This window comes from Erythranthe guttata, chromosome 10 (genome assembly GCF_056151865.1).
Source record: "Erythranthe guttata isolate IM_541 chromosome 10, IM_541, whole genome shotgun sequence".
NCBI lineage: Eukaryota > Viridiplantae > Streptophyta > Magnoliopsida > Lamiales > Phrymaceae > Erythranthe > Erythranthe guttata.
In genome coordinates this window covers 1,007,408-1,024,318 of record NC_142542.1, presented here as the reverse complement: position 1 = coordinate 1,024,318, position 16,911 = coordinate 1,007,408, and the positions used below count along the sequence as shown (strand labels likewise).

General features: G+C 30.7%; 1 protein-coding gene across 1 annotated transcript; it reads left to right on the top strand.

Moving 5' to 3' along the window:
• The first annotated feature begins 12,963 nt into the window (after nucleotides 1-12,963).
• On the top strand, nucleotides 12,964-16,691 carry LOC105953067 (auxin transporter-like protein 2). Its single transcript, XM_012976691.2, has 9 exons — nucleotides 12,964-13,428; nucleotides 13,597-13,803; nucleotides 13,941-14,126; nucleotides 14,221-14,333; nucleotides 14,439-14,622; nucleotides 14,722-14,819; nucleotides 15,282-15,489; nucleotides 15,577-15,834; nucleotides 16,179-16,691. The coding sequence occupies exons 2-9, from the start codon at nucleotides 13,624-13,626 to the stop codon at nucleotides 16,398-16,400; spliced, it is 1,449 nt and encodes a 482-aa protein (XP_012832145.2). The 5' UTR covers nucleotides 12,964-13,428; nucleotides 13,597-13,623; the 3' UTR covers nucleotides 16,401-16,691.
• Nucleotides 16,692-16,911: the final 220 nt, after the last annotated feature.

Here is a 16,911-nt window from a genome sequence, read left to right as displayed (position 1 = left end):
GAACGTTCAATATTGTACGTCTGCATTGGCTTATTTCATGTTTGAGTTTCTATTTTTTTTTTGTCAGAAAAAGTATAATTTCCTATTTTCATTAACCCTAAATTAACTGTCGTTTCGATTAAAAACAAAATTAATTGTCAATTTACAATGCATGATATTGTAGATAAAAAAGAAATATAATTAAATTTTTGGGATGGAATGAATTAATAATGCGAAGTTATTAATTAATGGCACAAGGTAATATTATATGGCTACGAATTAAAATCATCATAAATTCAGATGGGGTCACATGACTCACATCAAACCCAGTATTTATATGATTATTATTATTATTACCAGATCCAGTTAAATTTTATGAACCTCAACTGACGAATCAGTTAAACCACTACTTATTTCCCTCCAGAAAAAAAAAACTTAAAATCAGTTACTTGTTCATTTAACTGCAGTAAAATTTATTTCTAAATTATTTCAAGCCGAGCCGACAAATAAAAATAAATTAGGGGTCCCAATTTAAAAAGTGCGTTTATGAATATATTTTATCATCCAAGTTTCAAGAAGTTAGATATGGGGGTTCTCAAGTCTCAACTACCATATCAAATCAAGTGTTTAATTTTCTTACATTTTTTTGTCGTGCTTATGAAGAAACGTTTTTACTTGGAAGCAATTAAAATTAAACCACATATACGGAGAAAAGTTGACCAAGTTCTTGTGCAAGTTTTGAACTTTTGCACATAGGAATGACAATTTGACTTGTCCTGTCTCGAAAATATATTTTATATATAACTTTTCAGAGAGTTTACAGATGTGTACTAGCCAGTGGCGGAGTCAGAAATTTCGATTATGGTGTACTTAGAATTTTCGGGGATTCGGGAGTAGCACCCATGATTTTTTTCCCGATTCATTCACACAAAGGGGGTGATTTTTTCTCTTGAAATGTCTTCAAGTAATTGTTTAACTATACAAAATAACATTAGTTTTAAGAAATATATTTTGGGTTTTGGTGGGTGGGCTAATTTAGATTATTTTGATGGGCTAAATATACAATAAGCTATATATAGTATAAATTAACAGTATAAATTAACATATTTTCACGGTGGGCTGGAGTCCCCAACCTTGCCAAAGGGTGGCTCCGCCACTGGTACCGGCGATACCCACATAATATTCATGGGGACGGGATACGAATACCCGAAGAGTACTTCTACAGAGATAGAGACAGGAATTTTGAGACGAGGCGGGGACGAAGATTGCAAAACAGCCCCATTGCAAAATAAGAGGGAGGGCACCTCCCTAAAGGGTCACATGCATGATGGTATTGGTACATATTATTTGGTCATACCTACTAAAACGGTTTATTTCACAAATACTTTTAATTTAATAAATATATGCATTGGATTATAACCAGCCAAAACATTGTGTTACCAAACTCTAATAAACCAGCCGAAATTAGTTGAAATATGTCACTTTACCACATTAAATATCCTCAAACAAAAAAAAAACATCACCACACATCAACTCTATCCAACACTAATAATGTAATAGAGTTATTAATTTGCTCTATGTCCATTTCATCATTAACCCCAAAATCTGTTCAGACAATGTACATGTAACAAATGTTGAATATTGTGTAAGAACTTATCTAACTTCTTGTTAGATAAAACTCAATTTGCCAATTTAATTAATTATTATGATCTATATATAGTCCATTGAGATTTGTTAAGTGCCTAATCCGAGTTTTAAAGACTTAACTATTATAATCTATGTATACATAGTTTGTTGAGACATTTCTCTTATGGTTACAACTTAATGGTTATCTCACTTTACAGCTATTTACTCAAAGATTTAATTAAATTTAATTTGCCCAACTCTATGTATAGGTGTTAGTTAGTCAATTCATATTTATTTAATTCACAAGGCAATTTTTGGCGTGGTGTTTATTTAATTTTCATTTTGTTTAGCATAAAAATTCGAGAACGAAAATAATATTGGTTTATATTTTGAAAGGAAACATAAACTATTATACTTAAATCATGTCCTTAGGTTTTGGAAAATAGGTATTCATATTTTTTAACATTTTTAACCGTAACGGTAAATTCATGTTTGGAGGATAAGAATTTATTTTTTTAATTTATTTGAGGAAAATTGTTAAAAATATTAATAAATATAAATATATTTTCGGAGAAATACTATTACTAAACAAAAAAATTAACAATGCCTTAATAAGTTTTTTTAATATCCGTGACAGGCCTAATATATGGGCAAGGAATTGACTTAGTGGGCCAAATATGAAAAACTTATTCAGCAGTTGCAGGGCCCAAATAGGAAAATGTTGGTACCAAATATATGTCCATATTAATTTATGTAATAATTAATTAAAATTTTTTTTGGGGTAAATTATACCCACACCCCTATGGTATACTTAGATAATTTTAAGGTTCCTATGATATCGATAATTACACTCACCCCCCTAAAACGTAGTTAGAAACTCTAACGGGAAAATGCAATGGATACATTGTTCCGATAGGGTTCTAATAGAATATTATTTTTAGCTAGTAATGGAGATAACATAGAATTATGGGGAGTTATGGGGTGAAATGGATCCCCCAATATTTCTTAAATCACTCATAACTCTTTGTTGTCTTCACCACTTCATGAATTCAATAGTCCGTTAGAACTCTATCGTAATAACGTATCCAATACATTATCGCATTAGAGTTTATAACTACGTTTCAAGGGAGAGAGTGTAATTATCAATACCACATGGACATTAAAGTTATTTAAGCATACCTCAGGGGTGTGGGTGTAATTTACCCTTTTTTTCTTTTTTTGGCACTGTTACTTACGATAATGCCCTGGTAAACATTAAAGTAATTAAACAAGTTGTCAAACTACTGATCCGCTTTGCTCTCCCAGTTCATTTTCTACACTACCCTAGGTGATCTAAGTAATTATCATCATCAGCCCTGGTAAACATTAAAGTAGTTAAACACTTCAATTTCCAAGAAAGGAAAAGGAATATTCGAAAGTGGTTTTATGAGTTTCCACCATGGAAAATGGGTTGATCCACCACTAGTACGATTCTACCATTCGTGCACAAAAGCAAATTTCAGGCAACCAAGTCCGGTCTCTATTTCTTCATGTCTGCCACAATCTTTTTTACCACCTCAAAACAACTTTATTAAAATGAAATGACGAGTCAATCAAATAGTATAAATACAAGTTTATACTATGCTACACTCGATGAATTGCATAATAAATGTTTATCATTTATAAGCACGCTACACCTGAGGTAACAGATAAATAACCGTATACATAAGAAGATATATGTAACGAAATTATGATAAAAAAGTTAACTTTCAACTAGTAAAAAAAATTCTTTTACTCCGCACGGCCTACTAATTGTAATTTGCAAACACTTAATTGAACCCAAATGATGAAAACAAAATTATATTAATCATTGAGAAAAAAAAAAAAGAATAATACTATCTTATGGCATTGAGAAAAAATAATTCCTACCCGCTCCAACAAAATCTTGAAAATTGAACATTTGGTATATATATCTTTTGCCAATTGCACATGACTAGGCTCCAAATTGACATGACAATTCATATTGGAGGCACAAAATATTTTATTATTTTAGATAGATCATCACTTGGTATAAAGCTAGGAATGCTTACTTCAAAAGAAATCTTGTACTAAAGACTTTTAGGAAAAAAACCAAATCTCCCAAAAAAGAAAAAGGGAAATAAAGAAAAGAGGAAAAATAACTTCCAAAAAATTGAACCAAAAAAAGAAAAAGAAAAAAATGGTCATACTTTGGGAAAATATTATTCATCCTCCTATCAATAAGGAGTATTTTCTTCCTGTTTTACTCATTAAAATAAAAAATTAAATGTATTTTCCTCATATTAATCTTAGAAAATTTAAAGCCTAGGACTTAAACGTTAAATTAATCATAATAAAAGGACTCAAGAGTAAATAATGGGTCCTTGAAAGATGAGATTGAGCTGTAAACTGAAGAGAATACGACAAAACACTTTTTGGGCTGAGGTTAAAGGGCCTCTGTACAATTAAAATTGCCATAGGCCCCCATATCTCTTATCTGCACCCAACTACGTAGGCCCTTACCCATTCAAAAAGGCCCCTCTCACTTTTACTGCAAATATTCAATTATTAAATATATATATTAATAAAATTAAAATAAAAAATAAAAAATCAGGATACCTAAAATCCTATTGCTTTTTTTTTTCCACATGTAATTATGTGTTTTGTCTAGCCTTGTTAGTGTGAAAATCGGACTGAAATTTATTTTTTTGAATTTTGCCTCTAGTATAAAATACATATTAAAATAAATACTATAAGTGTGATTTTTAGGAAAAAAAAATGGATATTTTTTTTCAAAATTTAAAGTTGGATCAGAAATCGAAATTGGATGTATATTTTAAATGATATACTAACTGTATCTAAAAAAAAAACTCTTGATATAAGAATCGAAATTGTTGAAATTTGAAAATTTCGTTCCGATTTTCATCCATCGGGACAAACTCAGAAAGCATTGGTGTATGGGGCACATGATGCATAGATGGATAACGAACAAGAAGATTAATGGTAGCAGTTTGAAATGATTGATTGGAATTTGGAAGTAGATTTTGGCTATTTTTCTTAAGTTTCAGTAAAGGCCTGTTTGGCTGGTCCCAATTACCACTTTGTCATCACTAATGATGGTCCCATCATACGTATATTATTAATTATTATGTATATTTTAGGAATACAACTGCCATTCAATACTTTTTGCTGCCTTCAAACTAATGATTGTTTTATCATTTTTTTTTCTTTTTTTTTTAATATAAATGATATTGTTTTTTTCAACAATTTAAAGTAAAATGATTTTAAAACACGATTTACCTGAAGTGGAAAAGAATTTAGGCTGTGTTTGGTAAATCTTGAAAATGTAAGCAAACAAACATTTTAACATTAGTGGTTTAAGGAATTTTTGTTTCCTAATTTTCAATTGGAAAAATTGGAGTCCAAAATTAAATCCCAATTACATACTATCCGCATAAATCATATAATAATTACTAAAATATTATTTTGTGGTAAATTGGGTACGATGAAAATGTGTGGTGGGACATGAACAAAATTTCACATGCAATTGTACACATAAAGTCTGGCATCTGACAGCTATCTAAATACAATCTGTTAACATATCTAATCATCATTAAAACCTAAAACATTGTTTAATTTATTTCTTATTGAATTAATCTGTTCATTAATAATTTCCAAGTAATAAAATCAAAATGGGCAGACTATAGGCTTTTGATCTATTTGGGCCTAGTGGGCTTGTGACATCTAATTGGACTTGTATCATACATTTATTGAAGCCGAGTAAATAATTTATTTTATATATTTGAGGGAAAAAAGCTAAGTAAATAAATGAAATATACAAATGTATGTAAATGCAATTTGCAAAGGAATGGTGTGACATGATTTAATGCTTTACCAGTTCCGACCAACATGCACCCATTTCATTAATATAATTTTGTACACCATTAGTATGTGGACCCTCATTTTTTATATGTAAACTATTTTACATTTTAAATATTTATATACAAAATTGTATAGTTTTCAACTCATTATATATATATATATATATATATATATATATATATATATATATATATATATATATATATATTACTTCAAGAGATAGTGATAGTCTCCTACTGAATTAATTGATGACAATATAGGGCTATTTCAGTATTAAATAAGTGAGCATCAATCTATTTTAATATTCTCAATATTCAACTTCAGGATTTCATTGAGGGAACATCAATTCTCAGTAGTCTTTTTCTTTGATCATAAAATATAAAAAAAAAAAAAAAAAAAAAAAAAACAATATGAAATTAATAGAATGAACTTAAGATCTTGAGAGTTGGAGGTCAACGTCCTAAAAATTGTTTTAGGGTTTATTTTTTTATTAAAAAAATGTAAATAAATATTATTTTAGGTCAAGTAAATGAAAAGGTTAAATGAGAATCTAGAATTCAATAAATTAAGACAAGAAATACTTAAAAATAAAAATGGACCATAATTTTTAATTTCATGGTTTCCAACTTCCAACATTGATACGATGATCAATGGAATGATTGAATGCTAGCTGGCTTCTTCTATATATATGGACCGCAGCTGATTTAACAATTCTGACAACCTGCAATTTTAACATTTACTAATTAATATCAAGAAAATAAATTAAAAATATATAGTAGTAATAGTTATTTTTAAATTTTTTTATTATAATTATAAATTATTACTCCCCCACCGAACAGTTAAATTTATGATTCCTGGTGGTCCGAATTCCCAGCAGATAGATTAAGAAACAAGATGAAAACAATGCATGTCAGGTTCCAGCAAATGAGAGTCAATGAAAAAAAAAGTCAAAGGTCATATTTGTAATAAGACTAATATTATTTTCTTTCCAATTAAATATTAGAAGTTATACTAAAAAATCTCATTTGATCTAATTAATTCTAATTGTGATTAATAATTGCCTTTTCAAGCTACGAAAGAGCACAATTTTCACCTTTTTGCACTCCCACTTAATTATCATTTTCTTTAAATACTTTTTTAATAAATTTAATTAAACCAGCCCCTTATAGCATGATTATAACTTTTATCTCTCTTTTTTTTCTTTTTCTTTTTTTAATAATCATTTTTTTTTTAATTTCTTTTTAAATGTCTAAGCTTTAGTCAGGCTGATGCTATGGTGATGAGACCAGAAAATGGGGAACATATATAATTGGAGGCCAATTAATTAAAATTGAATCATAGTAATGATTATTAATCCTTGTCTCTAATCCTATGTTGTCACATGCAATAATTCATGATTGTATATATGGTGCCAAATAAGTGATATATCAATTTCGAATCTGGAATTGATTATCTCATTTAAGACCTAAGTAAATGCTGACACGGTTTGAATGTGGACACTCTGGATTTAACGTACCATTTATTTATTTATTTATTATTTAAAATTTCAACTTTGTACTAGTTGAGATTTGTTCATCAACAAGTGTGCATGTTTCCACGTACTTATATATGTAACAAGTCAACAATATGTTAATTAATTAGTCAACATAATGCTCCTTAACTATGTGAACTAGTACTAATTAATTAGTTGTCACATGTGAAATCTTTGTCATTATCACAAGACTGCAAACCCTAAATCCTGTTACATAATTAATTGCTTGTTTGGGAGTTCAAATGCTTTAAACTAACACAAGATGTAGAATTATATGATAAACATTAAATATTATTTTTAAAAAATTCACAAACCATAAATTTATAATATTAATAAGTTTAAATTATACTCATTACTTGATACTTCGTACTACATGATCCTAAATGAATAATAACAAGCATAACACACATATGATTAAGTGCACTAGTGGAGTCAGAATTTGAAGTTTGGGGGCTGAACAGTGAATATATTAAAAATATTTTAGGTGGCCCGATAATGTTGTTATACACGATTTTTTTTATGTTTTTATATGTACTAATGGAAATTTGAGAAATGTTGGCTTCGTCACTGACTCAGTGTGAATCCAACATCTAAACTAAAATTCGATCCAATCAAGAAGAGAGAATAAATAATATAAATCACAATCAGAGTAGGAATTTCACAATCAAAGTATGAAAGGCCTATGCCTATATTATTGAATAATTAGTTACCAAATTGAATTAATATAATGAGACGATGTTAATTTTTTTATCCAAATAAGTAGGGTCGTGGATTTGACCGTTTGTTCTGATGAATTCGGATCCTCATGGAAGGTCCATTTCACTAGCGGGTCCCAAATCCACCGCTATCGATTCGTCGTCGTTTATCCGAATTCACTTTCTCCGGACTGGTCATTAGTCACCAATAATCCAACTCTGTTATATATTCTTTAATTTGAATAAAACCAATTCAAATTAATAAATAATTATTATTAAAGTTTGGCAATATATTTCCTTGTAGTAATATGCAACCGAAGTGTTCACCCAGATAACAAATTGATATAAATCGATAAAGAAAAATGATATTATTATGTCTTATTGGACCGACCCAATAAACTAATGAGTATTTGGGCCATCTAAAAGGTCGATCCATCTAGAAGGTCATTAACTAATAGCTCAATTTTATTAATAAGATCTTACTAGAACATTGGGTTTACTAATCCTACTGAAAAAATTTACTATCGCACTATAAATTAACCGTCTACCTCACTTTACAAGGTACGTTCTATTCTCTCGTTCTGATACCTATAATTTTTATTGTTCCCGTTTAATCCATCCAAGGTGAGTGATACAACATTATATATATATATGTATATATATATTTTGTTATTAATTAATAATTATATTAGTTTAACCGGTTTAATTTGATCAATGATTAAAACTTAAAAGGCATAGGATGCTCTAGGGTTGGATTATAATGAGAATAATTATTGTCACAAAAGAGTTGCTTTCAAATTTCAACACATTAAAGACGCCATTTTTATTATTTTTTTTATTGACAATTTGAATTTCAAGAAAATCATTTTCCTCTATCAAGACACCTTCAAAGTAAAATATTATTTGAAAAAATAATACTAATTCTCCACCATAAATTGAACCTTTTACCTTAAAACACAAAAGGGCCGAAAGTAATCCAATTCCCATTAGCCTAATCTCCTTTTTCTTTATTATTTATTTCCTTTCAACTCCTAACTTTAGCTACATCCATTAATTTAATTTGACGTTTTCGGCAAAATTGTCTGAAAATGGGCATTCTTAAGAGTGAAATTCAGATACAAATAAAGTATATATCAACATAGGCATTTGTTTTAGCATATATAGAGAAGAAAGCACATATTTCATAGGTGCTACAAAAAGGTGTTTTCCGTCTTTTCGCCAAAACTTCTTTTTCTTTATCTTTTTCTTTTTTATAGTAAAGAAATCCCTCTTAAATCAAAATCCAACTTAGATACATAATTATTTATTATATATGTAAAAAGATTCCGTGACTTAATTGTGCACGTTGCTGCAAAAAGCAATCCCCATAAAAAAGAGCATTTTTTTTGCACTTTTAATCATTAAATTTCATGATTACATGAACTTGCATAAGTTTTTTTTTTTTTTTTTTTAACATGTAATAGAAAAACGAAGACACACAATAAGTGGAATTCAAAAGTTATAGGGTTGTAACAAGTATTTATTCCGAAAGATATATAAATATTTGATGAAGAAATTTATTTGAAATATTTAGAAGACAAAACATTAAACAAGTATTATAACTTCAAAAGGTTGAGCATGCGCAGTGCTAAAGAGAAGTTATAAATTATTAAACATCTCATAATCTCTTTTTAACAGCTTATAAGCTCGGCTTATAAACTTTAAACAGTATAGTTACGTCGTATCTATTTCATAGGATGCTTCAATAATGATATAGTGGCCGAATAATTGGCTAAGAGATTATAAGCATGAAATGAATCTTAGTCATAAGAAAGTTGGTAAATTTCCACATTATGTATTGACTAATGAGTGACCTCCACAATCAAATTAAAGTGCCATCCCCATAATCCATCCAATGTGACAGTCATTTTCATTTCTATTATGAGTGTATATTTGAGTTGAATTAGGTAGATTAAAAAGGAAAAATGAATAAGACCACACAATTATAATATTACTATCACATAATATATATGTGGAATATATAAATTTTGTAATTAACTTTTTTAAAATTTGATCACATTGATTAGTAGCTAAGTAACTTCATATATTCTACAATAAATATCTTTTTTTTTAAATATTTTTATTTCATATTATCTGTCACTTTAAATTTTCAATACTTCAATGCATTTTTTTCTTCCTGTTTTAACCTTATTGATTCAATTATAAATATTAACTCTCTCTTATTACAACATTTAACGATCAAGATTATTTCAATATTTTTAATGTGTTTTTCTAAAATAAGACACATTTATTGACATTCTTAATATTTTACAAAGAATAAAAACGACGCTTAACTAGAAACAGAGGGAATACAATACTAGAAGATAAGTCACAATTGCAATGTTCTAACTAATAAATCCACTATTAAAAAAGTTGTCAAAAAGTGATAAAAGCTTGCATGGTATAGAGTATGGGAAGAATTGAATATTTTCTTTTACATTATTATCTAAACTAGCCCAGTTATACATTTTTATTTCAAAATTAAATCAACATACATAAATATATTATTAAAATTTCAGAAAGTGATTTTCTTTTTTTAATTGAAGAGTTAGGGGTACAAGATGTAATTAAAGGGGACCCCATTTGAGAAGCAACTGCGGAAACACCACTTGGGAAATAGATAACACAACTCGTGCCTTAAAAATCAATTTTATTAATCATTGTTTCCCCCACTAATCCCCCATTCAAATATCCAATTTCAAGATAATTTAAAGGTATCTTTTTTTTTTTTTTTTTTAATTTGCTTACACCATTTTGTGCACCCCGCTTACGGGTCAAAATTAACTCAGTGGACTCACTATCAAATAAAGATATATGGATAATTAACAGAGAAAATAAAGACATGCAATTATTAATTATTAATTAATTAATTCATTTTATTAATTTAAATCTAAGATTTTTAATAACAATCTTTACTTGACTGAATATTGAATAAAAAAAACAAAATAAGGTTAAGACAATTTATACGTACGTGCGGTATATAGGGATTTTTAATATTTGTGAAAATGAGAAATAAACGGAGAGTGGTGGGAGGTGGAGCCTCCACCGTGGAAGGTGGCGGGGGCAAGTGAGGAATCCGAGAAGACAAATCCCGTTTGAACGGGGGACACGTGGCAATTTTTGTAATATTTTTCTTCCGTGACATGGCCAATATTTTGATTTTGCAGTCCAAAAATTCCTGAATATATGTTACCCATTCACAACACATGGTGACTCCATGGTGGCGCCGGCAGCCGCCACTATCTCCACCACATTTTGCCGGTGGGGGTGGTGTACTGTTATCGTCATCCTCTGATATATTAATTGGCCTCTCGCATTAGTGACGTCATAATTTAGTCGCCTCGCATATCAGTGATGCCGTAATATATATTTAACTTAAGCTCCCTAATTAAATCTAAAGAAGTGTGATTATTGCCTAAATATTTTTTGCTAGAATATTTGTCTTTTTTTATTCAATATTTATTTTTATATCATGATTATAATTGAACAAAATATGTCGGACAAATTGCACTTTGCCCACTCAAAAATACCTTTTTTGCACTTTACCCCTAAAAGTATAAAAATTAGACTGTCCCCTTCGAAATACACAACTCAATGCACTTTACTCATATCTAATTATTGTCGGGTTTCACTAAATTGGAAGGGTGATTTCGTCCTTTAATGCTATAAATATCATTTGACCTTTTTCCCACCCCATATTATCATGATTATGAAGAACAAAGAACAAATTTTGTCGAACTTGGAAGAGAATTTCATCTAATTTAAAAGAGAATTTCATCAATTTGGGAAGATTTTTCTTTTGTTAATTTGGTAATCTTAAGTAACTATGAAACGAGATTATAAAAGCGAAAAAAGTAAAATGACAGATGCATAATCCAACGAGAATTAAATCAGAAATATACATTTGGGGCGAAAAATTGGGGCGAAGTGCTCCGAGTTGTATATTTCAAAGGGGGACAATCTCATTATTATATTTTTAGGGGGTAAAGTGCAAAAAAATGTATTTTTTGTGGGGGCGAAGTGCAATTTGCTCAATGTCTGATGAAATGGGCATTTTCGTAATTCTCTCCAAGTATTTTATTAATTTAGAGACGGGAACATAGCGCCGTTAACAGGGCCATAACGAGCCGTAAAGAAAACGTTTATAAATTGTGACCCGGCGGTGAAGTGGGCCTGGGCCTTCATTGTGCGCGTGGCTCTCTTTTGCATTCGGCTACAGGCTTAGAACCACTTTTACGGCTTGACCCACTTTTATTATTAATTTAAATAAACAACTAGAGAACATATATATAATTGTTAAAGTTCAAAAAGCAAAAATAAATCAATATTTAATCTACTATTAATTTAAACTCAAAATAATAATATATTTGAAAGCTGAGAGCTGGAAAACATTGGAAAAAGAAGAAGAATTAGTTTAAAAAATGATATAATGGGAACTAAAAGTGAAACTAAATACATTTTGTTTGGTTGGAAGGCCTACATTTCATTATTACATTCTTTCACGTCTACCACAATTGTTTATTTCATTTTATTCCTATTCAATTTTATTGTTTTTTTTTACTTCTTTTTCATTTTTTTTGTATTTATTATATTATTATCTCATGCTCATCTTTTTTTTTTTTTTTTTTTTGTAATTGTGTGAGAGTTGAATTATTTCAAATTCCATAAATTGGAAAAAAAATGACATTTCACCGGGGGCAAATTACGTTCAACCATGAGAAAATGTCAATTGCTATTTTATTTTTAATATTTGAGAAAAAGCATAATTTTGCTAGTTGACATAATAGTTGAAATGCAACTGTTAAATGTCAGATTTTTTTCAGAAACAATAAGTATTGCCCCCCTCCCAACATTTACGACAACTCAAATAACTCAATAATCATTTCTCAAATTCAATCATAATCAAAGCATGCACCTGTGTTTATTCAACAAAAAAAAACAAAAAAAAAAACAAAGCATGCACCTAATTAAAAAGAATACAATATTGTACTGAGTAAGAAGGTAAGAAGTAAGAAACCAAAAATCTCTGGATTATGACTTTACGGAAGGAAGACCGAGAATCGAATCACAAGTGGGGAACAGTAAAGAAAGATGAAAATTAATTAATTAATTTAAAAATACAAAAACAGGGACTAATTAATAAAATAGGAAAAAGTAAAACGCAAAAGCAATACTGTAATTAATTACACACTTCCCTACCAGAAGTTTTATTTTAATTTATAAATGTTTATATATACATATATCAGCTGCTGCTTTATTATTAATAGTGGCAGAAAGTCATCTTTCCCCTTTTGTTTACTCGCTCACTACTTTCTCTCACTACCAAAATCTTCTCTTTCTCTCTCTCTCATCTTCTCTGCTTTTGAGGCCATCGCCGCCGCCTTCCGCCGCTGCAGAAAATTTCACACAACTGCATTTAGTTTCCGAATTTTTTGCTTACCACTATAAATTAAAGCTCTACGTACGCCGACTGCAATAATATATTTCTGGGCTGCATTAATTAAAAATTAAAAATCCATTCTTTGAACAATGAAACCTTGAAATAAACCGCTCCTTTTTGTGCCTTCTCTCTTAATTATTTTCAAACTAAAACAGCCGAGTGTCTGCTTGTTGTATTCTCTTTTACAATTGATCGGAGATCGATCCGGGTTGAAGAAAAACACTCGTCAAAATACTAAGGTAGTATATTTCAGAAAGTGAAAGTTTTGATTTATTTATTATTTATTATTTATTATTTTTGTTAGCGATGGGTTTGGATCTGAGGAATTGTTTTTCTTGGAAGAAGGGGGCGTGTTTGTTTTGTCTCATTCCCTGTCTTTATTTTCTTATTTGTATGTATGTTGACAGATCTGTTGTGTGTGAAAATCGAAGACAATGTCGACTCATAAGCAAGCAGAGGAAGCTATTGTCTCCAACTTCAACGAAACCGACCACGACGGCGGCGGCAAGGAGGAGGCAGACAACTCCGACGATCACGCCGTCGTCAGCTTCAAGGACATGCTCTGGCACGGCGGCTCCGCCTACGATGCCTGGTTCAGCTGCGCTTCCAATCAAGTACGTACACTATTATTCTCTCTCTCTCTCTCTCTCTCTCTCTCTCTCTCTCTCTCTCTCTCTCTCTCTCTCTCTCTCTCTCTCTCTCTCTCTCTCTCTCTCTCTTCACCAATCAATTGTTTGTAATTGTACGGTAGGTTGCACAAGTGCTACTGACACTACCATACTCGTTCTCCCAACTGGGAATGCTGTCCGGAATCGTGTTTCAAGTATTCTACGGCTTGATCGGAAGCTGGACTGCTTATCTTATCAGTGTTCTCTACATGGAATATCGCTGCCGTAAAGAAAAAGAAGGCGTTAGCTTCAAAAACCATGTCATTCAGGTTTCTAACATATAATATAATGTTCTTACATAACCAAATTAATTATAAAAAAAATAATTAACAATTTATAATAATTATGTGAATGAATTGACAGTGGTTTGAAGTACTGGATGGATTACTAGGACCATACTGGAAGGCATTGGGTTTGGCGTTCAACTGCACTTTCCTTCTTTTTGGTTCTGTCATCCAACTTATCGCCTGTGCCAGGTTTCTTATTTATTTCTTCATCAAAAAATTAAAACATTTCTTTTTTTTTTTTTTTAAATTAATTATATATTTGATGATTAATTAAAAATAAATAATTAATTACAGCAACATATACTACATAAACGACCACCTGGATAAAAGAACATGGACATACATATTTGGAGCATGCTGTGCAACAACAGTGTTCATACCATCTTTCCACAACTACAGAATTTGGTCTTTTTTAGGTCTTGGTATGACTACTTATACCGCCTGGTATATGACTATTGCTGCCCTTGTTCATGGCCAGGTATTTTATTTACTTAATTAATCTCATTCATTACTAATTATTATTGTCTTAATTAATTAATTATAAATATACTAATTAATTAATTAATTAAATAAATAGGCTCCGGATGTTGTACACACCGGTCCGAAAAAGCTGGTGCTATACTTCACCGGCGCAACTAACATCCTCTACACTTTTGGTGGCCACGCTGTCACTGTGTAAGTTTTTTTATTATTTTCTTAGCTTCTGTTTGCAGCTTTTTGCCGGTGATCTTGGTTCTTGTGATAACAGACAGAATTATAGGATCGGAACTCCACTTTTTTCTTTAGTTCGGTAGATAGATTAAAAGATCATACAGTGCCAAATTAAAATTCCATTTACTGCCACTTGATCTCGATTTACTTTACTTTTATTCTTTTTAAAAAAATAATTAAAAGAATATATGCTTTGTTAGATTGTACTTGAAGGCTAACATGTACAACAACTCTAAGCTCCCATCAAATCAAAACAATTATTGCCCAATACTGTAACACTACTCTGATTCTTGTCTTTTTCTTATTTATTTTTCTCTTTAATTACTGCCCACACTACTTTTATTTATTATCCCCTATCTATAACATTATCTCAATTCTGATTAACCTTTTTTTATTTAACTGTTGGTTATTTTATTTTTTTTACAGTGAAGTAATGCACGCAATGTGGAAACCACAAAAATTCAAATACATATATTTACTGGCCACACTTTACGTATTCACCCTAACGATTCCGTCAGCCTCCGCCGTCTATTGGGCGTTCGGCGATCAGCTCCTCAACCACTCCAACGCTTTCTCTCTCCTTCCCAAGACTGCCTGGCGTGACGCCGCCGTTATCCTTATGCTTATTCACCAGGTCAATTAACATCCCCCAAATTAACAAAAATCACAAATTTCGAAACTTTATTTTTTATCATATTATTAAAAAAAAATTGAAATGCAGTTTATTACGTTCGGATTTGCGTGTACGCCGCTGTACTTTGTGTGGGAGAAGGTGATCGGAATGCACGACACGAGAAGCATGTGTTTGAGGGCATTGGCGAGATTGCCGGTGGTGATTCCGATTTGGTTTTTGGCTATTATTTTCCCATTTTTCGGCCCGATTAATTCCGCCGTTGGCGCCCTATTGGTCAGTTTCACCGTCTACATTATCCCTGCCCTCGCCCACATGCTCACCTATCGGAAAGCCTCCGCCCGTCAGGTAATTATTTATTATTATTGTGACTCAATTTATTTATAAAAATAATAAAATTTGAAATTAAAAAAAGGAAAATACTATCAAATAAATAAAATGGAATTAAATTGAAAATTTTGCCTAGTGTAGAAGGTATAGGTGGAAAGTCATTTTCAAATTATTTTTCCATGCAAACACTATCAATACTGTATGAGCTGGCTTCTACCTAGTTGCCCTCTCTAGTCTTCACCCACCTCAATAAATCACTTATTTATTTATTCTTTTTATTAATATCGGAATTTTACTTTCAAATTAAATTGGGATTAATTAATTAATTGAATTGAATAATTATATAATTGATTCAATATCAGAATGCTGCTGAGAAGCCTCCATTCTTTATGCCGAGCTGGACAGCCATGTATGCACTAAACACCTTCATTGTTATATGGGTATTTGTGGTCGGGTTCGGGTTTGGCGGGTGGGCTAGCGTCACCAATTTCGTGAGACAAGTGGACACTTTCGGGCTTTTCGCCAAGTGTTATCAGTGTAAACCGCCCGCCCATCCAACCGCGCTACCACCACAACACCATTAATCTGGACCCGGATCCCGATCCGGGTCACCACCCGGGTCTTCCCCTTTTGCAAGAGAAGAAAAAACAAGTTCACTAATTATTTTTTTTTCTCTCTCCTATTTTGCCCTTTTTGTAATATAAATGGGGATTTAGTGTGTGTGTATGTGTGTTTTTTTTAGTATTATATTCAAATTAAACTATTAATAGTTAAAGGTAGTGTGTTGAGTTGTGATAAATGATAATTCCTCTGTTTTGTTAAATTAATCATAGGTTAAATTAAATTAAAGTCAATATAAAATAGTTTTCTTTTTATTATTTGTTTGGATATATATAGAATATTAGATTTGTGTATCTTGTAATTTATTATTTTAATATGCAAATTGGGAAGTCATTATTACGTGGAATATTTCTTGTGGGCTTTGATCTTGGAGCCATTTATTAATTGACTATTTTGATAAAAAAGAAAAAAAGATTCTCTCTTGTGGGCGAAATGGGTCGTGGGCCCCCGACCCAATCACATGGGTTTGCACGT

Excerpts from the sequence above, each read along its gene's own strand:
- LOC105953067 (XM_012976691.2), top strand. The coding sequence starts at position 13,624 with ATGTCGACTCATAAGCAAGCAGAGGAAGCTATTGTCTCCAACTTCAAC. Across the intron at positions 14,127-14,220 it reads TCAAAAACCATGTCATTCAG|TGGTTTGAAGTACTGGATGG; the intron begins GTTTCTAACATA and ends ATGAATTGACAG. Across the intron at positions 14,820-15,281 it reads GGTGGCCACGCTGTCACTGT|TGAAGTAATGCACGCAATGT; the intron begins GTAAGTTTTTTT and ends TTTTTTTTACAG.